Raw genomic sequence first — 25773 nt, forward strand, 5'->3', positions numbered from 1 at the left:
TGTAAGTAGGATCAGGTCCTTGAACTTAACAACAAAGAAATATTATATTTCTATTCTCTATTTCTATAATCTATTATACAAGAAATATGTTGGTTGTAGGTAAATTAGAAAATACAGATAGGTGAGGAGAAAAATTGACATTATTTAATCCTACCACCCAGAGAAAACCTCTATTAATACCTTGAGGTAGGACTGTTCTATTTATTCATCTATACTTTTTTATCTTAAATAAACTTAAAATTGTGACTATACTGTACTTAATGTCCTCCCCCCCCATTAATGATAAATAATTGTAGGGAATGGACAGGAATTGCTTATCTAAAAACCTCAAGTTCATCTCTCTTTCCACAATGGCCTAGATGGCCTGTTCATCTGAATTGGTAGAGGGTGAATCAGGGAAATCCTAACATAAGAGGAATTCCAAACCATAAAAAAGAACACAGTGGAGGTACAAACAACAAAGCAGTAACAGTTACCATTTATTAAGCACTTACTAGGTCTTAAATATTTGCTAAATACATACACAGTGCTCACAATAGCCACAGGAAATCATGACAGATGTATTTATTTTTAAATTTTGGATCAATGATTTGCTGAGTAGAAAGCTTTTATCCTACCCTAACAAAAGCTCAACATTAAAGACTGACATTCCAATTAATATAATTAACCCTAGATTTATAGATCTGTTTTCTTATAATGCATAAACTACTAAATGACTGGTCTCAAAGCTGTTTCTTTTTCATGTTTAAAGATAAAATTAATTTTGCTTTCCTTTCATTTTCACAATAGAATACTCTTCAGTGCTACTATAGAATCTATTAAGAACTTATTCAAAATAGAAATCTATTTAAGCCTCATTTTGAATCAGGGCTTCTCTTCTTGTTGAATTGCTTTTCAGGGAGGAAATGGCATACATACACAATGCAATATTCTGCTCAAACACATAACACTGATTGACTCCCACAAATATCAATTACTTAATATTTGTCAAATACTGTGTTACAGTATGTTACATGCTACCAATGTTAGATGTACCAGGACACCCTTTTCAGTAACCATGGTTCTTAGAGTCCTGGATAACTTAAAAAAGAGAGACTGTTCTGGCTAAGGAGATTTTAAAGTTCTCATAACTCTCAGCTGGACACCTTGGGAACTAGAATATGGATATGTCTCACCTATTTCTCAGGAGGACAATATGAAAAGGTTCATATACATTATAGAGAAAACTCCCCACATCTGCAATATCTCAAAACTCTCTCCCAATTTCAGCATCTTCTCATTACCAAGAAAACCAGTATTATCAAGGAGGGATAAGCCTGCCACTATATTCTTCACCCATAATTCCAAAGATGTTTGTCCTGGAAGTTCTCTTATGCTATCTTTGTGAGCTCTTAGCATCTTGTGATAGGCAGCACATCTTGAAACCAAGCATATTGCTTATCCAGCATCAATGATTCAGACAAACAGCGACAATTTATATACTTCACATCAACTAGGGGAAAGGTGACAAACATTCTAAGACAACAGAAGCAAAGGTTGTCATCAAAATCTGTATTTAAGAGATAAAAACATGCAAGGTGAACACAAGGCTATAACACTAACTAATCCTAGAGAAACACAGGGAAGAAATATAAACTGCTTAGTAGGGAGAGAACAATTCTCTCAGTTATAATAGAAGTCATTCACAACACTTATTTGGAGTTACTTTTATGGTAGATGATATTCAAGTGATATTAAAGTGCTTCAAGCAAAATTTAGCAACTCCTGTAAGGCTTCCTGCTGCTCATTATCAAGTTGGGATACGCATTCCAACCAGAGTTCTTCAGAAGTCTGTACCTGACGCACGACATTAGCTAGGCGTTTGGCACAAGGATCTTCATAGTTAATAGTCTCATTAATTTTTCCTTCTGCAATTATACTGATTATTTTGGGAAGATTGGAATTATTTGGACCAAGTACAACTGGATGGTTACTTTCAATTAAGTCACAGAGAAAACTCAAAGTCTGAATAGCTTCCTCTTTATCTTCATGCAGTGGAAGCCATGATAACCAGTGTGGAAGAATTTCATCTACATTTACACAGTTAGGCTTAAACCTCAAAATCTTCCCTACTGCTGAGATACAGTTCTCTGTAGCAATGACATTTTTTTTGGTTTTGGAATTTGCACACTTAATAACTTTTACCAGCAGTGGAACAGCTTCTGAACATAAAGAACGATAGTCATCTCCACCAAACTGTGCCATAACACCCAGGCCATAAGCAGCAGCTTGCCTGACTTCAGGGTTGTTGTCTCGCATATTTAGTAGCATTGGCCACCGAAAATATTCTACATATTTAAAAGAGGTTGGACTGCAGTGCTCTATGATATCGTCAAATATGCACAATCCCCACTGTCTGTCTGGCCATGGCCTACTGGAACAAATTAGATTTACAATTAATGGGAGCAGCTGTTCAAACCATGGTAAAATCTTTTCCTTATAAGTACTAAATAATGAGTGCAAAATATCTGATACTTTGGTCAGAATATAAACATCACATTCATCTTCATCTTGCAGAGACATTTCAACCTGCTGGTCATAGTTTTCTTCCTGTCTTTTAACCTGTCTCAATTCTTGATTTTTAAAGTGCCCTTCAAGTTTTGCTTTCAATATTTCTCCCAGTTCTTCCAAGTGTTCATCATTAAGGCACCCATCTCCCATTACTTCAATGGACTTTGCAAAAGAATTCATTATTTCTGACAGTACATCTGTATCAGGTTCAGTCCCAATAGCCTTGATTAAGGGATCACATATGAATTGCCACATCTGTGCAAGATACTCTGGGCCACGAGTTCTTGCACATTCCAGGAGAAAAGGCATGGACTCTGCTGCTGCCACTCGAACATTGTCATGGAAATAAAATTTCAGTAAAGGAACCATCAGCTTTACAACTTGTTCTGTATATTCCACAAAGCCTTCCCTTAACTCCTTAGCATAGTAAACCAACATCTGGCAAGCAGTTGCTTTTGCTTCAAGTCCTGAAGTTTTAATTCCAAAACTTTGCTGGTCTCCAAGATTTACAAATTGCCATCCATCATCATCACTCATATTCTCCACGTCTTGTGTGTCTAAGAGAGCGACATCAGGTTTAGCTGAAGCAGTCTTAATAAGAGGCTCAATAACCAATGGAAGGTACTGCTGAAAATCATTTCCAAGAATTTTACACATTCGAGCCCATGCTGAAATCATGTAAGAGGTCTGAGGGTCATCATCTTCCATATTATTTAAGTCTGATTGTGTCTTCAATAATAGCTGCATCACATTTGATGCATCCTGCATAAATTTTTCCTTCCCAACAGCAAGACCAACATGACTAATACATTCAATAGTTTTTCCTTTCAGAAGCTTGAGTTCCTTTTGAACAGCGAGTTCAACAATGTGCTTTAGTGAGGGCATAAATATGTCATAATAGGGAACAAACTTTTCTTCTATAGTATCCGCAACTGAGGCAATGGTTGTCACAAGCTGTTCCAAGGCCAACTTAGTTCCATTCCGAATCAACTCTTGAAGTTTAATCACCAAGATGGAATGCAGATTTCTCACCATACTATCCAAATATAGAACTAGCAATGATTTGGGGCAGTCTTCAATAAAAATAATAAGCGCGGAAGCTGCATGTGATTGCACACGCTGATTACCTTGATTCTCCATGGTACGCAACAGAGCTGCAATCACTGTTTCATGGAATTTCTTTTGGAAGTTAGGTGCAAAATCTGTGGCCATCTGTCCAAGTGTAGTACAGGCTGCAGCCCTCACCCTAGGATGCGGATCCTGAAGAAAAAGCAAAACAGAGTTAACTGTTTCATCTAGAATTGATTCCATTTGCTGATGGCATCCTTCTCCAATGGCAGATAAGGCCATTAATCCAGCATGTCGATATTTCCAGTCTGGGCTCTGAAGCATCTGCATGATATGCTCCTTAGTCATTGGTAAAACAAGTTTTCCTCCGAGCCCACAAGCCAATCTGTCTAGTGCACTCTCAGCAGCAACTGCATTGCTGTCAAAATCATCTTCTTCCATTTCATCAGCATTTACCCAGTCCTCATCATCTTGTAGATCAACCATCATTGCTAATATATGAGGAATTGCTTGTGCAATAATATTTGTATGTTTTTTTAACATTGGGGTTGCAGTTTCAGACAAGGTCACTATAACTTCAAGGGCCAGTTGGCGTTGCAGATTACTAAGTCTAGAGTCTCCACACAACTTTAGACTCAACTGCAGAGTATCTTCTAAATAAGGACCCAAGTATTTAGGTACAGTATCTGCAATCTCAACAAGGGATTCTAGCACAGAATCATCATCCTGGTAGCATGAATCATTCACAGCCTGTAAGATTCCAGGAAGCAAGTCTGCAAAGTCTTTGAAAAGAGCAATATTATTCTCATTAGCAAGTACAAATGCAGCGGCGGCTCTAGCAGATAACGTCCTGATTGCTGGATGTTCTTGATCTTGAATACACTGGTCCAACAACCGTTTGATGATATCCAAATCGTGCCGCTCTTGGTTCCCAAAAATCCCAGGAAAGTGCCAGAAAACGTGAAGTGCAACCTCCCAGAGAACCACATTTTTAGAGTAGATTGAATCAATAAGGAACTTCAGACCTTCAGGCCAGTGGTTAGTGCCATCCTCGTCTATCAAATTCCTGGCCAGCACTGCAAAAATATCACAAAGTTTTTTCCTCATGCTAGCATGTGTTTCTAATTTAACAGCCAGGATCAGTTCAATCTTGACGTCCCTCTGAACATCAGAGGGGAGATTTGGATAGACTTCCTCAAACCCAGAGGACAAAAGCCGTCGTAGCAGTGCGGCTGCCATTTGTCTCACCTCATAACCTGCTCTTCTATTTCTGACAGCATCTAAGAGGAATGTAGTCTTACACAGACCTGGGATATTTTCATAGATTTCCTCTGCCTGCCTCCGGACCATACAGCTTGGATTTATCAGGTTCTTCAAAAGCTGGTAAAACTCTTGCTTTCCCGACACGGTCGCCGGTATCCCTGCAGACCCGGTCGCCGCCATCGCGCTCTGTCAAAGAAACCGCGACCGGAAAGGAGGGAGCGGGCCTGCGGCCGGAAGCAGTGACGCAAGCGAGGCGCCGGCAGGGATGGGCGGGGCCGCTTCTTCCCCCGCTGCCGGGGCTCTCCGGGTGCGCTCTGGGAGCTGGGGAGCCGGGCGGTCCCGGGGATAGGTGAGAGCGGGATGGGCGCGAGGGTCGTCCTCCACCTGTTTTCTAATCAGACAAAAGTGCACTGCAGAGCGGGGAAGAAAAGAAAGAAAATTGTGATATTGATTGTATTAGAGTGGGGTTTATGGGTGATTTTTTTCTCCGTTTCTTTATTCCTACACTCTCTCTATTGTTACCCTGACAATTTTAAAACAGTAAGTACATCTTGAAATCTCGCTAAGTGAAAACAGCCCACCACAAAAGGCCACGTATTGTATCATTCCATATATATGAAAGGTCTTGAATAGGCAAGTCTATACGGAAAGTACATTAGTGGTTGCCAGAGGCTGGGGGGAGGGGAGAATGGAGAATGCTGTCAGGCAGTTTCTTTTTGGGTGATGAGAATGTTCTAAAATTGATTGTGGTGATTGTTGCACAATTCTGTGATTATACTAAAATAGTCTGCATTGACTAGTACAATTGATTTGTACAATTTAGACCGGTGAATTGTATGATATATGCATAATACCTCAATAAAGCTTTTTATCAAATTAGTGCAATAAAAGATAAAGACAATGATTACCACCCCACTACCACACCTAATGCAGTAGAGCAGTGATGTTCAAACTCTGATGTGTGTCAGAATCACCTGACCTGTGGATTAAAATAAAGAATGAGAAAGACAACTGAATAAAGTATAGTGGAAGGTGTACCTAGCCTAGTAATCAGAAGACTTGAATCTTGGTCTTATCTCTAAATTAATTTTGTATCCTTGGTCATATCACTCAAGGTTTTCCTTGCATGTTGTCTAAACGGTAAAATCCTTTTACAGTCTTCCTTTTGGTAGGAAGATGCTGAGATTATTTCAAGAAACAAATGCCCCTGAGGATAAATATTGTTTCTTTAATTAGGCAGTTTTGTCAATCAAAAACAAGGATTGAATGATTAGATCTTCTAAGATCTCTAACAATGATTAGATCTTACTTTTGTATTAGCACTTTGCCATTCTGTCATTTTGACCATTATACAGGTTTGCAAAGTTGGTAAGATAGATATAATACTAATTTTATGTGAGAAATGGAAACTCAGGGAGGTTAAGGGATTTGCCTAAGATGACACAGCTGTCTAAATCCACCTGTTGTGAAGGCAACACCAGTGATCTTTCACCATAGCACTTCCCCATAATTACTCTTGGCTTTGCAACATGATTAGAGGCCTTTACTTAGTGCAAAGTTGGTCTTAACTTACTTATTGCAAAGTCAGTCTTAAACTTCTCCAGTGAGCTTAATTTTTTTGTTTTTGAAGATTGGTCCTGAGCTAACATCTGTTGCCAATCTTTTTTTTTCTTCTTCTTCTTCTCCCCAAAGTCCCCCAGTACATAGTTGTATATTCTAGTTGTAGTTCGGGCTTAATTTTAGTTTTGTAAAATGCTGCTGCATATACCCACAAAGATAGAAAATCACAGCTTTTGCATTAATGAAATGATAGACTAAGTAGTTAGTCTCATAAATTACATTGTAATATGTAATACTATGCTCATTTAGGAAGAAATGTTACTCTCTAAACACTGTTTCTTTCTGTGGACTGACAACCAACTTCATCAGAATCACTTGAGATACTTTTTTTTAAATGTAGATATTAGGGCTCAAAGTCTGAACTAGTGAATCAGAATTCTGGGGAATGCAACCCAAGAATGTTCAATTTTAACAAGCACACTGGATTTTCATATAAATACCAAAATTTGAGAACTACTGATGAGATCAATTCTGGTTCTTATTCCAAGATCATGACTATAGTTTTGCATCTTGCACCAGATTCGCTGGTTTTCTTACTGTTCCTTGAAATAATCTAACTGCAGAGCCTTTGCATTTGCTGTTTCAGGAAATGTTAATAAGTATATGAGAGGTGAAAGGTTCTTCTTAAAACTGTATCTATTAGCATATTTAAGACATTAAAAACTACAAAATACAACAGACCCACCACAATGTTTTAAATTTAAAAGTCTGTCAATATCAAGGGTTGGTGAGGATGTGGAACAACAGGGTATCAGTTACATTTTTGATATATGTAAATTGGTACAACTACTTTGAAAAAATGCTTGGAAAATGCTGGATTATGCAATTATTCATTTATTCTCTCAGCAAACATTCATTGAGGGTATACTCAAACATGGTGCTGGATGCTAGGGGCAAAGATTAAATACGTAAGGATGCTCATAAGAGACAGTAAATGTCACATAGTGTAGTGATCACTGTGGTGACGGTGAGTCTCTCATGGAACCATATGGGGTTATGGAGACAGCTGATCTAATCTGGGTGTGGGAGAAATCAGGTAAGGCTTCCCAGAGGAGGTGATATCAGGGCTGACTTTTGAAGGATGAATCTTCATTAGCTATTTGAAGAAAGAGAAGAAGGTTGTTCTAAGTACATGGAACAGCTTTTTTCAAATGCAGAGAGGTGTTAGAGCCTAGTGTGGTAAGAATTCTGCCAGTATTTCAGAATTGCTGGAGCATTGGGTATGGGACTTGAGGGGGCCTGGGGATGACACAGGAGGCAGGAAAGAGGAAGACAGAAAGTTAAATAGAGGCCAGATCCTGAAGGGTCTGATACTCTGTGTTATTGGGGTTTTTTCCTTAAAGGTAATGATGAGCTGTTTAAGGATTTTAATCAAGGGCTGTGAAATAATAAATTTTTAGAAAGATTTTTTTTTATAATAGTGTGAAGATGGGGCATTTAGGAGGCCAATAACCTAGTTCAGTTAAGCTGAAAGTCTAAACCATAGCAGTGGTGGAGGAAAAGAAAAGAGGGCAAGGATTAGTGAGGTTTTAAGAAGTTGTATAGCACTTAGAGGGGAAGGAGAAGCTTAGGAAATTTCCCCAAGTTTTGGCCTGGGCGTCTGGTTGGAGGTACTGCAATTTACCTATTTATTTACCTATATATGAATAAACAACAGTATTAATGCAGACCAAAAGACTACTAACTCTTTCTGGAGGAATAAGAGGTTTCCCCAAGAAGGTGATTCCCAGGGTCCATATTTTGTTCTCTAAATGCTATAGTGACAATCGTTTTAACAGTAGGAGCTAAACTGACCATTTTAGGAAAATTATGTGTGATCTTTTATTTTTAGAAAAACATACACTGATTTAAAATCTTAAGGTACTTCCTCTCTCGATTACATAATTCTGTTCTTTTTACTTTTTGCATTGTTATTTCCTTTCTTGTTTTCCCCCAAGGAACACACATAATACCCTAGATTTCAAGACTGGACTTGCAGACTTCATTAGAGTTGAACAATTCTATTAAATTTTGTAATTAAATTTGGCTTTTAAATTTGTTTGCACTGTCGAGAGCCATTTAAGAATATTTCCATAACGTGGCTCAATACTACACAATTCAAGTGCTTGTTAGCAGCTTACTAAGTGAGGAAAGTGCAAAATAAGTTGCAAATTTCTTCCAAGATCTGAGAGATTTAGAGTTAAATGAGGAGGATAGAATTACATTGTACATACTTGACATTTTTACAAGAATAATCCAAAATAAATAAAAATACAGAAAACAAAAATACCATAAAGTCTCTCACTGGCCTAAAATGGGACAATCTGAATATCAAAAAGAATAATGCCTACAATGGGTTAAAAAACATCAAAAATAAACAAAAGGGATGATTTTCTACAATTAACAAAAGCCACTAGCTCATTAATCATTTTTGGAGGTTGCTAGGTCACCAACTCTGAAAATTGATAAAGGGAAATAATCAAGATTTTTCTTATCTTTCCTGTACAAACTGTGCAGGATAACCACATAGTTGATGAGGGTACATTCTTCTTTATAGAATTTCAGCTAATAAGTGCACAAAGAAATGCTAAAATTAGAAAATTGCTGTGTCATAATCTCAAAAGAAAGAATGAATCTAGGTAATAGTAACCAATGGATGCTAAAACCATTAAATGAAACATTGATTGGGAATTTAATAATAGAAGAATTAAGCTGAAACCACCTGAAATTACTAATTAGTCTTACTATTAAAAGTAGGATAAACCAGAGGTGTCATTTGCCTGTTGTCTTTCAGCTCCACATCCATACTTCCTATAATTTATTCTCTGATACTGAGGTTAGGCTCCGGAAACAGAATTTCTCTTTTCATAGCTGGGTCACTGGTAGGTTTTACCAGTAAGGAGCCACTAGAGATTGGAGGATAGAAAAGGGGTTAATCCTTCCTGTTGTTCCTTTTATTGTCTGGATTGTCCCAGCAATGGCCTTTCCTCTTGGTGGCAGCAATTTCCTTCCTCTTGCAACACTCAAAAAACCCAATGTCTCATCTCTGCAGACAGTGCAGCGGTAGCTTGGGGGCACCCCTTACTCAGAGGTTTCACCTACAGCTCTGGGAGGTCCCTCCTTTGAGTTTAAAGATACCAGTTCCATTTTGTTCCCTCAGCTTCCCTCAGGCATGGTAACAGTTCCTTCAGTTATCATCATTTTTATTTATTGAGGAAGATTGGCCCTGAGCTAATATCTGTTGCCAGTCTTCCTCTTTTTGCTTGAGGAAGGCTGTTGCTGAGCTAACGTCTGTGCTACTCTTCCTCTATTTTATGTGGGATGCCACCACAGTGTGGCTTGATGACTTGTACTAGGTCTGCGCCTGGGATCCAAGCCTGTGAACCCCAGGACACCAAAGCAGAGCACGTGAACCCAACTGCTATGCCACCAGGCTGGCCCCTCAGTTATCATATTTTGATTACCTTGGTGCTATTTATTTACTCTTTCAGGTCTCTCACACCTGTGTAACCAATCCTTTAAATCAAATCTCCTCTTGAAGTACTTAATGTGGTTTGTTTTCCCAACTGGACCTTGACTTATATACCAGGCATTCAGTGATACAATAGGAAGTACACTGCATCACCTATGAGGTATATTTATTTTATATCATGTTTATTGACATATAATTTATATGTAATAAAATTCACCAATTTTAAGTATATAATTAGATTACAGTCAAGTAACCATGACTACAATCATATATATAGAATATTTTCATTACCCCTAAAAGTTCCCTTGGGTCCCTCAGTAGACAATCTCCTTTCCCCACTTCTGGCTCTAAGCAACCACTGATCTGATTTCTGTTGCTATAGCTTTGTCTCATCTAGCATTTCATGTAAATGGAATCATTCAGCATGTGGCTTTCTGTGTCTGGTGGCTTTATCTTAGCACACTGCTTCTGACATTCATCCATTCTGTTGCATGTTTGTTCCTTTTTATTCCATCATATAAATATAGTAGTATTCCATCATATGAATTCACCACAATTTGTTTATGCATTCACCAATTGATAGACATTTGGGGTTTCCCAGTTTTAGGCTATTATGAATAAAGCTCCTATGAACATATGAGGACAAGTTTTTCTATAAAGATATGTTTTCGTTTCTCTTGACAAACACTAGCAGTGGAATGGCTTGGTCAAATGCTAAGTGTAGGTTTATATGAAACCGCCAAATACTTTCCAAAGTGGACATACCATTTTGCATTCCAATAGCAATGTATGAAAGTGCCAGTTGCTTCCCATCTTGTCAGCACTTGGGATTGTCAGTCTTTTAAATTTTAGTCATTCTAGTGAGTATGTTGTGGTATCTGATTGTGATTTTAGTTTGCATTTCCCTAAGGACTAACAGTATTGAGCATCTTTTCATGTGCTTTTTTGCCATTTGTGTATCTTCTTTGGTGAGGTGTTTATTCAAATCTTTTGCCCTTTTTTTTTTTCTGCTTTATCTCCCCAAACCCCTCCTGTACACAGTTGTATATCTTAGTTGCAGGTCCTTCTAGTTGTGGGATGTGGGACACCACCTCAACGTGGCCTGACGAGCAGTGCCATGTCCACGCCCAGGATCCAAACCCTGGGCTGCCGCAGCGGAGCACGTGAACTTCACCACTCGGCCACGGAGCTGGCCCCCTTTTGCCCATTTTTAAAGATCTAGTTTTCGTCCTTGCATTATTGAGTTTTAAGAGTTCTTTATATATTCTGGATATAAGTCCTTTATCAGATATATGTTTTAAAATATTTTCTCCTTTTCTTTTTCTTAACTATGTCTTTAGTTAGAAAATCAAAAGTTTTCAAGTTTGAGGCAGTTCAGTTCATCAATTTTTTTATTTTAAGGTTTGTGCCTTTTAGGTCCTATTTAAGAAATCTTTACCTAACTCAAGGTCACAAAGATTTTCTCTAATATTCTCTTCTATAAGTTTTATAGTTTTATGTTTTACATTTGATTTTTGTATATGGTGTGAGGCATGGGTTGAGGGTCATTACCTTTTGCATGTGGATTTACAGTTGTTCCACTTTTACCCCATTGAATTACCTTGACACTTTTGTTGAATATCAATTGACCATATATATGTAGTCCTATTTCTGAACTATTTTGTTCCATTAATCTATGTGTCTATCCTTACTCCACTGCCATACCAACTGTCTTCATTACTGTAGCTTTATAGTAAATCTTGAGCCTAGGTAGTTATAGTCTTCCATCATTTTTGTTCTTTTTGAAAAATGACCCAATTTCTCATCCAAAAAGGTAAAGAGGATTGTTACAGAATAAAAGAGACATAAGAGACATAAAATCCCCTCTGTACCCCCAGTGAAAATGTCTAGTGAAGATATTCATTGTTCATTCATTCTAGTAATATCTCTTTTTGTTATGAGATAATCTTCTGTAAGAGCTCTAATTCTGGCTTTAAAGTAAATAGAAAATATTCATAATCCAATTTATTAACCTGGGACTTTTTTTTCTGGCTTTATTGTGAAGAATATATAATAAGATTCTAAAATCTTATATAAGATTCTAAATATATATATATATATATTTAGACATATATAATGAGATTCTGACAAATCACTGAACATTTTAATTTTTAGAAATCCCTCTCTAGTCTACGGTAAATTTAAGATAGTTTTAACCTACTTAAAGCCCCTACAAATTTGTGAAATTTGAGTATAATTAGGAACTTTTTGAAATCTATACATACTGTGCATTGAAAAATTAAATACTGGGCTAGAAAAAACTAAAAGCAAATTTCTTATTTCTTTTCAATGTAAACTTATTGATTTAGAATAATATCTCAGCTTTTCCACTCCACCCAGACCTTTTCCCAAAACATAGCTGAGGAGAAAGATATTCCTGACATCTGGGGCTGTAACCTGGAGTAGCTTATGTTTAAACTTAAATTTTTTATGTGAATATGATGTTCCAATTGATAATATTTTCAAGTTTTTTCATATGAAATTGTTTTCTCTCCTAGCCTTCTACTTCATTCACTTATTCAACAAATATTTATTGAGTACCCACTACGTTTCAGGCACTGTGCTGGGGCATTGGAGATACAATAGTTAATAAATCAGGCAGAATGCCTACCTTCATGAAATTTACAATCTAGTCTGGAACTCTTAGCTTATGCCAGGAAGACCAGCCAAGTTTAACCTGAGATTTTGTGTATTTCCTGGCATATTGCCTCTTACTTCCAGGCATATTAAGTACAGTAGCAGAACACTCTTACCATCTTTAAGAATTACATGGCAGTGATTCAGAATACCTAAAACTACATAAAAACGTAATGAATTGGAGGGAACAGAAAGCTCACAAGGTGAGTACTCGACTGGCTTCTCCAGATGGGTGAGAATATTTACATAGTACTTGCAAGTATTAATAGATTTGATTATCATAACAAATAAAGGTGAATACAGATAGATTTTTTAAAAATTAAATGCAAATAAAATAGCTGATGCAGAGGAAAATTATGATAGTGATTGGTAGAGGATATTAACCATCCAGAAATTTGGTGTCATTTTGTGTTCTCCTAAAATTAGAATGTTTGGCCCCTACTCCCAAGGTTAGGGAGAGCCCAGGAGAAGCAATGCCCAGGGGCAGTGGTTGTGGAGAATGAGAAAAGAACCAAAGTAGGAAGCAGATTGGGCCCTACTCCAAACAATCAATTATAAATTATATTAGCTGTAATTTTAAGAAAAAAGACAAAGCAGACATATTAAACTCTCTTGTAAAGATAAAACACTCAGAAAATTATCTCTTTGGTATTACTACTACTACCTCTAATAATATTAGGGTTAAAAAAAGGAAAATATATCTGGTTAATTAGAGATAATGTTTTGGACAGTTTCTTGTGTAACAGACAAAATATAAACTACAAAAAGGAGCTGTTCAATTGTGCAGTGTACTTGGTAACATCATCTTGGAAGTTGCCAAAACAATTTTTTTTTACTTAAGGATTTGCACCTGAGCTATCATCTGTTGTTAATCTTTTTTTCCCCTTCTTCTTCTCCCCAAAGCCGCTCAGTACATAGTTGTATATACTAGTTGCAGGCCCTTCTGGTTGTGCTATGTGGGACTCCACCTCAGCATGGCTTGATGAGCGGTGCCATGTCTACGCCCAGGATCTGATCCGGCAAAACCCTGGGCCAATGAAGTGGAGCACGCAAACTTAGCCACTCGGCCACAAGGCCAGCCCCCACCAAAACAGTTTTATCTGCATCTTTAGCTGGTGTGAGAAATAACCTTGACTTTCTAGGTAAGTTGAGGAAATTGTATATCTAGGAAGAAGTAATAATGAGGTAATGAAGAATAAATTATTTATCCATTGAATTAGAACTTTTGTTAGTATAAAACTGGCATTCGTGTACTAATCTCTTTTGCAGCCATTGTATTGTTATATGTCTAATTTATTATTGTATGTCTACTTCTACAAGATTTAGGAAAATCTGATGTATTAGAATTATGAAGGGTGTAATTGGTTAAACTTGCAATATCGTGACCAACTGTCCTGATTTGCCCAACACTGGGTTTTCTTGGAATGCAGGACTTTGGATCCTGGGACAGTCCCAGGCAAAGGGAGATAGTTGATTATCCTAACTTTCAATCAATTTTTAAGTTTTGGAAAAATATGATTTGCTAAAACACATTAGCTGTAAAGGTAAATTAGATTCGAGTTAAACATTCTTGACAAGAATCCTTTATAAGTGATGCTATGTACTTCATATGCATTATATCAAGATGCACATAATATGTGGTTGTCCTACGATTATTGTTACTAAGCTTTAAGTAGTGGCTGCCTGATCTCTCCATTTTGTTTTTCCTCTTGAGACCAATAAGTTACCTGTGGGGTGATACTTTGACTGCCTGCAAATTGTTCTTGTCTGAATCAGTTGTTTCATCCAGGAGCAGGAGAAAGGTAATTATTTTTCTAACTCCATCATCTCTTCTATGTTTATAAGCTGGCATTTTTCTGTTTTTTTTTTTTTTTTTTTTTTTGAGGAAGATTAGCCCTGAACTAGCTGATGCCAATCCTCCTCTTTTGGCTGAGGAAGACTGGCCCTGAGCTAACATCGTGCCCATCTTCCTCTACTTTATATGTGGGATGCCTACCACAGCATGGCGTGCCAAGCGGTGCAGTGTCCACAACCGGGATCCAAACCGGCAAACCCCGGGCTGCCAAAGCAGAAGGTGTGCACTTAACCACTGTGCCACCGGGCCGGCCCCTGGCATTTTTCTGTATTGAAGAGTTCTACCTCATTATCTGAGGCTATTTGGTCACTGTGAAGGAGTGTTTAATTCTTTCTCTTTATCAATTTTTGGAGTAAGGGAGTTGTGTAATAACTACCTCTGATGGTGCCAAATATGGTTGTCTCATTATGTTCTGCTTGGCTTTCTTTTCTTTTTTTTTTTTTCCTGTTAGGAAGATTGGCCCTGAGCTAACATCTGTTGCCAATCTTCCTCTTTTTGCTTGAGGAAGATTGCCACTGAGCTAACATCTATTCCAATCTTCCTCTATTTTTTTGTATGTGGGAGGTCACCACAGCATGGCTTGATGAGCAGTGCATAGATCTGTGCCTGACCTCTGAACCCATGAACCCTGAGCCACTGAAGCGGAGCACATGAACTTAACCATTACATCACCGGGCTGGCACCTGTTTGACTTTCTCTTTTTTGAGTTGTCAAGAGCTGTGAAGGGGGGTCTGAAATTTTACCCTACTTCAAAGCTAATAAGTTAGTCTGCCATAGTTTCATGGGTGATGGTAAAAGATCTGAGACTCCTGCATCAGAGAGAAAAAATAGTTTATTACTCACAGCAATAGCAGTAGTCAGAGTACTGGCATTTTTCACCAGTTCCCAAACCCCAATTCCTACAGCGTGATGCAAAGAGGGATAGATGACAGCTGCACACACTGTGGATTATATTATAGGAGAGAAACACTGAGCTTAGATACTTGAAACTTTTATTGTAGTCAATAAGCCTAACTGCTTTTCCTCCAGAGGGAGACATTATCTCTTTATTCTGGACAGTAATCATGCTTGCCCTTTGCTCCAGAGGGAGACATTCTCTCTATCTTCTCCTATCCACTACACAAACATCCTTGATAAAGTAGTCCAGAATGTCTTCGCTCAGAAGATGTGCAGAAAAATGAAAGACCATGAGTATCATTATGTGCTGCTTGTTCTCCATCACACCCTTCCCTCATTACATTCTCTGCCCTTTTCTGTAGCTGGAGGCTGACATCTACAGGCTGCCTCACACAGGCTCCCTTTCTCTCCAGGTTCTAGTTGGATTGGCCAATGAGAGGCATCGGCAAAAGATTAGGAAGAGGGGCTAGAGTATTTAGTCCCCTCTCCCCACCCTGTTCTCTCCCCACTGGTACTAGATGCATTTATAGTTACAGTTCTCATAAGGGGTACTTTCTTCCATGTTAGAAACTCTAGGCTCATTTTCTCCCATTTCCTTTTTAGGCTTAAAGATGGTATAAGTGTATAATTGTTCTTAGTCCCTGTACTTTGTTGTGTTCTCTTAACCTTGCCTGAGTCTTTGTAAATAATCCTTTCAGTACAATCTCTTGAGTAACACTTTCTAAATATATTTTCTGTTTCATGCTAGGATCTTTACATGAACTCATAGAATCTATTAGTTTTTAAAAGAGAAAAAACAGAAATTATTAAAACCAAGGATTAGAAAGGTAGTTTAACAAAAAAAGAGATTTTAAAATATGGAAATATTATTATCCTCAATGTGCTAATTTATGCAAATATATTTATACAAATGTATAAGATCAATACCGTTAAGACCCTTTTAGGACAATTTACAGATGTGACTACATGGTAACAGTGAAATTATTTGAAAAATCATAGACTAAAAAGTACAAAAGATTTATATCCTATTTGATAAACGGCCAGAGCAGGTGGTTTACCAATGAAGAAATATAGACTATAATCTTGACAGGAAAAAATTCTCCATTTTGGTAGTAATTAAAGCAAAGCAAATTAGAGGCACAATCACATCTCTCATTAATTACCCAAGATAAGTCACACCAGCAACACAACATTGGTGGACTGTTGGTAAGTGATCTGTTGCTAGTGGCCCCTGATGACTTAGCTGAGGATCCAGAATGGTGGTTACAAAAGTCTTTGATGCAGCAATTCCACTGTGAGCAATAGATCTTAAGTAGATGTTACAAAAGAAAACAAAAATGAGGTGCATGTTATTTGCAATGGACGTATGTCAGAGTACTGAAAAAATGGACAATAACTCAACAATGGGTAGAATAATTGTTGAATAGACCATGATATTTTAATACATGTTGAAATGCTTATGTGGAAAAAAGAGGATATGCAATGTGTACATACTACATATACTTTGTATAAAAACATAACTCTATGTCCGTTGGCTTCTTTTTGTTTTCCTGTAAAGTTTCTTAGATTTCTGATTTATTTTAAAGATGTTAATTTACTTAGCAATTTAACACAACATTCTAAGTTTGTGGCATTTACTTGGACTTTACTTAAGCATTTTTGTAAAAATGGAGAAAATGAAGTGTCAACAACATTCATGAAAATCTTAAAGATAGGAAAATGACTGGATCAATGAGTACTTTTAGAGAATGATAAAAAAAAAACCCTTTTAGATTAGTGTCAATACAAGTCATCCATTGACAATGTGTACAGAACCTTTCCTAGGCTCAGAGAAGTCAAGTAACTTGTCTGAGGTCATACAGCTAGAAAATGCAGAACAAGACTGGAACTTAGTCTTTTTGGCTCTCAAGCTGTCCCTGGTGTGAACATTCAGAGAACAAGTAGAGGGGATAGGTCTTGAAGAAGAGAACAGACACTTCTATTGAAAAGGAAGGAGAGCCTGGAAGAGAAGGCATGTGTGGTAAGCTTGCAGTTGAGGTGATAGGTAGGCAGTAGTTAAAGGGAATTTTTAAAACTGATATCCTCTCTTTTTTTGGTGAAGCCATTGACTGTAGGTGAGGGAGTAAGGGTTTGAAGAAAGAGTCAAACATTTTGGAGGAGCCATGGGAGTGAGGAGTAAAGGAGCTGAACAAAGATAAACATAAGAATTAAAAAGAAACAGAATTGCAAAAGTTTTCTCCTGTTGAGGTTAGAAACCAGGAAACCACAGTGGTAACAATCCACCAATTCATACTCTAAAGTGAAAAAGGCAGGGTTCAATATCATTGGTTCAATTCCATGTTTAAAAAAAACACCCATATGTAAGTGTAAAACACATGCAGAAAAATGTATAGTATATATACCAATTTTTTATAATGGTTACTTCTAGGAGGAGAGTGCGTTTGAGGTTGGGGAAAGGACTTTTACTTTTTACTGTGTGTATTTCTATATTATTTGAATTTTTTTTGTTGTTGAGGAAGACTGGCCCTGAGCTAACATCTGTGCCAGTCTTCCTCTATTTCGTACGTGGGACACCACCACATTATGGCTTGATGAGCAGTGTATAGGTCTATGCCCAGGATCCGAACCTGTGAACCCTAGGGTGCTGAAGCAGAGCACAGGAACTCAACCACTACACCGCTGGGCCAGCCCCTATTATTTGAATTTTTTTTTTTGATACCAATGTATTCTTGCATTACTTGTATAAAAAATGGGGAATGTGAAGTGATGGTCTAGTAAAGGCCATAGGTTTCTGAGCATGTCTCCATCTCCACAGAGATCATCTAGAGCCTATTCTACAGTGACTTGAAGCTTCAGAGCCAGCAAAAGTCCTACCTGGCTCCTCCCAGCACAGCTCACAGCTGCTCCATAGGCCTCACAGCTTAAAACAGAGCCAGCACTCGAGGGTTAGTGGTATCTGGTTCTGCTGTTTCTGTGGTGGGAGATATCAACTAGCCGTAGTGTTTGCATCTGTCCATTAACAGCCATTCAGACTCAGAGAAGATCTGGACAGCTCATAAAACTACATTTTGCCGGCTGCTGAAAACTAAACTAAAATCTCCTTCCAGCTGGTGGGAGAGATCTCCAGGTTCTGTTTTCATATCTGTGATAAGTTGCAATTGCAGAAATTCCATAATTGACTCAGAATGTAAGTGACTTTCCTCCTTATATGTACTAGATGTCAAGATAAATCTAGGAAGCTGGCCTTGTTGCTGAGTGGTTAAGTTCACGTGCTCTGCTTTGGCAGCCCAGAGTTTGCCACTTCGGATCCTGGGCACAGACCTACGCACTGCTCATCAAGCCATTCTGTGGCGGCATCTCACATAGAAGAACTAGAATGACAGACACCTAGGATATACAACTACGTACTGGGGCTTTGGGGAGAAAAAAGAAAAAACAAACAGGAAGATTGGCAACAGATGTTAGCTCAGAGCCAGTCTTCCTCAAAAAAAAAAAAAAGATAAATCTAGAACAACACTAGTTAATTTCTTGAAGTAGTTCTAGTCAATGCAATCTTCCTGTGAAGATAAATTCTACAGAGCAAGACATTTGGGGAGATGCCAACAAGAAATAGAATAACATTGAGTAAGCAAGACTCTTTTGTGAAAGCTTAAACTTATCAGGGAGATTGTTTTAGGTATGGGCGCAGGGAGAGACGGTGCCCTTACCGGGAAAGAAATAGGAACAGAGAGGAAGTGGGCATTTCTCCCAAGTTCATGGAGAGGATGAAGGATGTTCCATGAGGATGGGGAACTGCTGTTATTTGGAGGCCAGCTCTCCACAGGTATGTGGTATAGAGGTGAGATGAATGCTAATACTGGGGCTCCCAGCCCTGGTAAATATCGCTGTGCCCAAAAGGAGGTAGTATGGTGACTGCATACTTCCAAGGGACAACTTGGGCTTGGGTAATAAACATCTCAAGTGGTGGCTCAAAGTGTGCACCAATGCCTGGCAAGGTTTCTTCAACTATTTTGCTCTTTATAAGACCCATTGGGCCTTATGTGTAACTCAGTTGGACAGGAGCGTGTCTTTGCCTGTATTTCCTTGAAATCACAGCTTGAGACAAGGGCTTGGATGTAGGTAATTTATTTGGAAAGTAATCCTTTGGAGTAGAAGTATGGGAAAGGGAATGAGGGGAAGTCAAAACAAGGTTGCATTATTGAGTTGCTTATTGGCATGAGCTCAAATCAAAATTGTCCACCCAAGGGACTAGGAGCAAGAGAGAGAAGCATTTGTTCATCTGCTCCTGCCTCCCACTGGTTGGGACATGAACCTCTTGGGTTTGCACATGTGCAAGTGCTGAGCAGGCACCTATGGGCACTCACAGAAAGGAACCAGAGAAGCCCGGAGGCAGGAAGTGAAAGAAACAAGGCACAGGCTTGAGGTGAAGTGCTGTCAGTGCAAAGAGGGAGGAAACCTGCAGGGACCTGTTTGCCACAGCCATCACGGGCATGGGAGCTGAAGATTAGAGGACCTGAAGTGGGGCTCCAGATGTCTGTTACAGGGAGAGAGGCTAAATAATGACTGAGCAATATGGGACATACAGACTTTTGGAAATTTATTTTCCTCCTGATTAAAAAAGTAGTACATATATTTTTGAAGTAGAAACTAATTTAATTTGATTAAATACAAATGTAATCTTTCTGTTAGATCCTTATTTGTGGAGTAGATTTAATCCTGCTACAGTAGTGCAATGCCTAACGTTACAGATGCTAAAAAACAAAGCGAAACAAAACCGAGTTTAGTTCCCCCCTTCTAATCACACATCAAAACGCATAAGCACACACACACACACACACACACAAACACAGGCAGCATATATACACACACCCTTGTCTAAAAATAAGAGGAAAAATTCTTAGGAAGTGCTTTGATTCCATTGTAAGTTTGTTCCTGTGTGATGTTAGCATTTGGTTCTGAACCTCTAAGAAACTGGTCTGGAATCTCCCTGCTTCCCATAAAGAGCTGGTTTGGGGTCTGACATGTACCTCCATTTATCATTTTGAAGAGAATCCCTATAAGGAATATTGCTTCATTTATAGTGCAGCTCCTCAAACTTTAATCTGCATACAAATCACTCAAATAGATACTCATCTACCACTTCTGCTTGGTGTTTCTCCTTAGCACTTAGCATCTTCTAACATACTACATATATAATTATTTATCACATTTATTGTTCGTGTTACCCCCTAGAATGCAAGCTGCACAAAGGGAGGGATTTCTGCCTGTTTGTATCTCTGGTGCTTGGCTCATAATAGGCACTAAATAAATATTTGTGGAATGAGTGAATAAATATTTAACTCATCAATTTAAATTGCATTTTAAAGTATTAAGTACTTGCTACATATCAAGCATTGTGAGAGGTGCTTTGTGGAATACTAAAATAAGATAACAGTGGGCAAAAAAGAAAAAAATAAATACGGAGTCCTCCCTTCTGGAGTTGACAGGCTAGTGGGGAGACAGACGTGTAAATAAACGTAATAAAGGCAGAATAATCAAAAGCATGGTAGAGATGCAGCCAAATACAGGTGGAGCCCAAGGAATCAAGTATGTATTCCGACTTGGGGCAGCACGAGGAGACTAAATGGAGGAGGTAGCACTTGAAGGATAGTAGAACTTTTACCTGTGGGGAAGAGGAAGAAATTCCAGGTAAAGGGAACAACTGGAGCAGAGGCCCGGAGACAGAAAAATATCCTTAATGTTTCATTCAAGAGATACTTTCTCTACTGTAACTGAGGCATGGGGAGAGGGTTGTATGAGCAATAAGTTAGAAAAGGTTAACTGGGGCCTGATAGGGTGAAAACATGAAATAGAGTCTCTCATATTATGGTCCTTAGTTGTAGCCAAACAAGAAAAATACGTTTCCCCAGGCCCCTACTGAGCTATGCATGTGTATATGCAAACCTCCACTGGTGGTCCTGATGGGGAGCTAGAGTTAAGAACCACTAACTGAAAAGATAATTTGGGAGGCAGTGTGACTAGGAGGAGGCAGAGGCTAGAGGCAAGGAATCCAGGTAGAAGACTTGCAAAACCCAGGGAGTGTTTGTGGGAAAAGAGCAGAGGAATCCAGTTTAAATTAGTGAGGAGAGGTTGGTAGAAATCTTATCTGCTAAATGTTGAGAATAAATCAGGACCCATAGGCTAGAAACTAGTTTCAGCAATCCTCTCTTTGGCCTTCCTGCTTCCAAGAATTTTTCCTTTCTCTTTTGGGACCACGAAATACAGCTTCCAACAGGTCTTCAGAGGTAGGATTACATAGTAATTATATATTACATATATATAATTTTGTATACAATATACTATTCTATACACCATATAGAGTCAAAGGACTTACCCTGTTTCATGAACCTTGGGTAAGTCCTTAAACCCTCTAAGTCTGTTTCCTCATCTGAAAAAGGGAAAAAACAGGAATAAATCTGTTGAGAGGATTGAACATGAAAACGCTTAAAGCACTTAGTTGAGTACCTGGCTGTGATAGTCAAGATGGATTATGTCATGCTACAGTAATGAAGAATCCCCAAATATCTGTGGTTTAAAGTGAGATTTACTTTTCAATCATGATACATGTCCACTGAGGGTCCGCGGGGGAACTCTGTCCATTGTAGTTACTCAGGGACCCAGGCGGACAGAGTAGCTACCATGTTGACTATTGTCCTTCTTTATGTCAAAGGGAAAGAGAATGCTAGAGGGTCTCACATTGACGATTAAATGTTTGACTCAGAAGAGGTACATGTCACTCCCACTGACAACTCATTGGCCAGTGCCAATCATTTGGCCTCACCCACTACAAGGGGGCTGGAAAGTGCAATTGACGGTGTACCCAGGAGATAGGAGAGACTGAAATATTAGGTAGGGTTTTATTATTGATATTTACTTATACTCTAAGATCTGCAATGTTAATTTTCTTCCTTCCTATACCCCCACCTCTTCCTTGAGCCCCCATTTCAGGGGGCTGCAATCCAATAACCACCTGTCTCCTGACTGGTAACAGCCCTTACGGTGCCCTCTTGTGGTACCTACAGCTATTTCATTAGCCCTCTGAGGGAACTTAATTTTGAGCCCTCCGGAGTGAAATTTACCCTAGCAGAGCTGTATATAATAGCATTACTTTTCCAGTTTGCCCTACTTTGTAGGCCCCATAAAAGCATGCAGGGTAAGCCCTTATATTGCAAGACCACACTTTCAGGAGTACCCTGTGAAATCTATCTTTTCTTCTTGGCAAGAGTATCCAAATTTCAAGTATTTAAAGGACCTGGGTACAAAACCCAACATTTTTTCACTGTTCACATCGTTTTTATTGGCTAGAAACTCCCCTTCTGTCTCCAATACCCTCTCCTTTCTAATAGTACATATTATGGATATAAATATTCATAGAGAATAAGCCAAAACCATTATGTGATTCCTGAAGGCCTGTCTGCAAACTCAATCGGAATAACAATCCTTAATTACAAGAATAATAGAGAAAAGTTGCTTCTGAAGGAACTATAATTTCACATTCCTAGTCTCCTATTGTGGCTTCTTAACTGGAGTCCTCAGACACCTGGCTACAACATTTCCATATTATTTGTTTCCTTTGTAATACCATGTATTGTATTATATGCATCTAAAAACATTAATTTGAGAAGGCATCCCAAACAGCCTCAGACTGCTAAAGAGTTGCTTGGCATGTTAAGAACAGCTGTAAAAAGTTCTAGGCGCTAGGGTGAGGTCTTACCACAGGGTGGTGCTATTGCTTTAAGAATAAGGAAGAGTAACGCCAGCTCCTTGAACAAGAATACAAATGATCTCAGGGAAGCTTGAGAACAAAGGGCTGATGTGACCACAGAAGGTTGTAATAGTCTTAGTCTTAAGGGAAAGTTTCAAATTCCAGTAGATAAAATTCAAGTCCATTAACTAAGATGTTATGATCTAGTATATAAAATGTGATTGGTTACGGGTTTTACTGTTTTAAAGTACATAACACAAAACCGCAAGATTTTGAGGACCTGTTAGCCAACCAATTCCCCAAACATTTCTTCTACACAGTAGTATAGGTTCTCTTCAACACACAGAAGGCTCACTGTGGTATCATTTTTCTTGTCTATGTTGTGAGGGTTTTCTTCTTCCTGTTAGCTCCATTCTGGATTTTTGTATGTAGACATCACACTTAATATGCACTGAATTCCTTCTAGATTGAATCATTTATTAGATATACACGGTAAGTTCAAAAGTAGAAATAAACTCCTGAATAGGAACTGAAAATCATATGATGGAAATTGCAGGAAGAATTCAAGGAAGGAACATTAAACAGCGGGTTATGCTGGCAAAAGCAACACATACTTGAAACAATTTGCTTTAAAAGAATTTGAGGAAGAAGGTGGTGGTGGGAAGTGGATGGTAGTATAGATGAAACAAGATGACCATGTTATCATTGTTAAAGCAAGGTGATAGGAAAGTGGGGGTTTATTTATTTTTGTATATGTTTGAAATTTTTCATTAAAAAAGAATATTAACATATACATAAAATAAAATGCTAAAGGACTGCGTAAGTGAATTTCTGGTGATCAGCGTCAGATGTGTGAGAATACACACCAAGCCACAGAATTAATGGAAGGGAAGGATGAATACTAATGTAGAGAAGGTTGTAAGACACAGGAAATGAATAAACTGGAGGAAAGTGTAATACAGAATTTATGCTACTCAATCCTCATGTAAGTTAAGCTCTTTTGGTGAGAAAAAGAATTTACAATATTTTTTTATCACACCTACAAGTCAGTTTTTTCATTTTGCTGAGGAAGACTCACCCTGAGCTAATATCTGTGCCAATCTTTCTCTGTTTTTTAGTATGCGGGCCACCAGCATAGCATGGCCGCTAAGAGAGCTGTATAGGTCTGCGCCTGGGAACCAAACCTGGGCCGCTGAAGCAGAGTGAGCTGAACTTAACCACTAGGCCACCAGGGCTGGCCCTAAAAGTCAGTTTTTATGAAAATTTAACTCTCCTGGCCTTTTGTTTGGGGGTAAGGGGATTTGTGAGTGGGTCAGCAAAGAACTAAACTCTTTCTTTTAGGAAACACTTTCTTTTCAGCATTTTTAGGCAAATGGGGCTTGAAGAAAGGTGGTCGTTCCAAATAGCTTTGTAAATTCTTCATGGCTTAAAAAGAGATGATTTAATTAGTTTATTTTTATTATCCATGGTCCTCTTGAAGATATTTGTTTTGAGAAATTTGTTTTCTCACCACTGACAAATGAGGAACTTTCCAGTTGTTACAAGTATATATCATTAGATTTAATATTTTTGAAAGGTTAAATGAAAACACTTTTTTTCCATGATTACTTCCATTTCTGCTCTAACCCATAACAGAAAAAAAATCTTTACTTTAGTTTTCCTTAGCACTCAGAAAACCCCTTGTGTTTTTACTTTTTGCAGGATAATGTAAAGAAGACATTTCTATTTTTAGTTTTACAATAAGTAGGAGTCAGAACTTACTTTCTGTCAATACAAGAATAACACTATCCTCTTGACTAAAAGAAATAATTTATTAATAGTCATACACTGCATTTTTACTTAAACCAAAAATAATCTATAACCCAATTACTAATTCAATCAGTTCATATGTGGGGGGTGGGGTAACATTTTGGATTACCTACAATTTAAGTCATCTCACTGGTAAACCAATTTTGTTTTCCTCCCATACTCTGTCCACCATTAAGGTTCAGCTATGGACTTGGAAGAAAGAGGATATGACTTAGAGGAAGTGGAAAGTCTAAATGTTGTCCCTCCTGTTTTAGTCAGGGTTCTCCAGAGAAACAGAACAACGGAATATATATAATTATATATAAAAGGAGATTTATTATAGGAATTGGCTCACATGATTATGGAGGCTGAGAAGTCCCACAATCTGCCATCTGCAAGTCAGAGACCAGGAAAGTCAGTGGTGTAATTCAGTTCAAGCCCAAAGGCTTGAAAATCAGGGGAGCCAATGGTGTAACCTCCAGTCCAACTCCAAAGGCCCAAGAACCAGGAGCACCGGTGTCTGATGTCTGAGGGCAGGAGAAGACAGATGTCACAGCTCAAGGAAACAGAGTAAATTTGGCCTTCTTTCTCTGCCTTTTTGTTCTATTCAGACTAGTAATGGATTGGACGATGCCCTCCGGCATCAGCGAGGGCAATCATCTTTACTGAGTTTACCAATTCAAATGCTAATCTCTTCTAGAAACACCATCACTGACAAACCCAGAAATAATGTTTTACCAGCTATCTGAGCATCATTTAGCCCGGTCAAGTTGACACATAAAATTAACTGTCATATGGCCCTAGGGGATTGTGGGGCAGGAGAAGGGAGACAGATTTAGGGGTGAGTATGAAATGGCCTAG

General features: G+C 38.3%; 2 protein-coding genes across 4 annotated transcripts in view; one reads left to right on the top strand and one right to left on the bottom strand.

Moving 5' to 3' along the window:
• Positions 1–466: 466 nt before the first annotated feature.
• Positions 467–5117, bottom strand: RANBP6 (RAN binding protein 6). The gene has a single exon (XM_008539194.2). It carries the CDS (start codon positions 5059–5061, stop codon positions 1744–1746), a length of 3318 nt encoding a protein of 1105 aa, XP_008537416.2. The 5' UTR covers positions 5062–5117; the 3' UTR covers positions 467–1743.
• Positions 5118–5144: 27 nt separating this feature from the next.
• IL33 (interleukin 33) overlaps positions 5145–25773 on the top strand; it is a 158006-nt gene continuing 137377 nt past the window's right edge. The window contains exon 1 of one of the 3 annotated variants that reach the window (XM_070590052.1): positions 5145–5230. The gene's annotated coding sequence lies outside the window, so the exon portion shown is untranslated. The remainder of the gene's footprint in view (positions 5231–25773) is intronic. The other 2 variants (XM_070590028.1, XM_070590040.1) reach the window with 2 other exon arrangements.

This window comes from Equus przewalskii, chromosome 22 (genome assembly GCF_037783145.1).
Source record: "Equus przewalskii isolate Varuska chromosome 22, EquPr2, whole genome shotgun sequence".
Taxonomy (NCBI): Eukaryota; Metazoa; Chordata; class Mammalia; order Perissodactyla; family Equidae; genus Equus; species Equus przewalskii.

What these genes read in the sequence shown, in the direction of transcription:
- RANBP6 (XM_008539194.2), bottom strand. Translation starts at nt 5,061, where the DNA reads ATGGCGGCGACCGGGTCTGCAGGGATACCGGCGACCGTGTCGGGAAAG.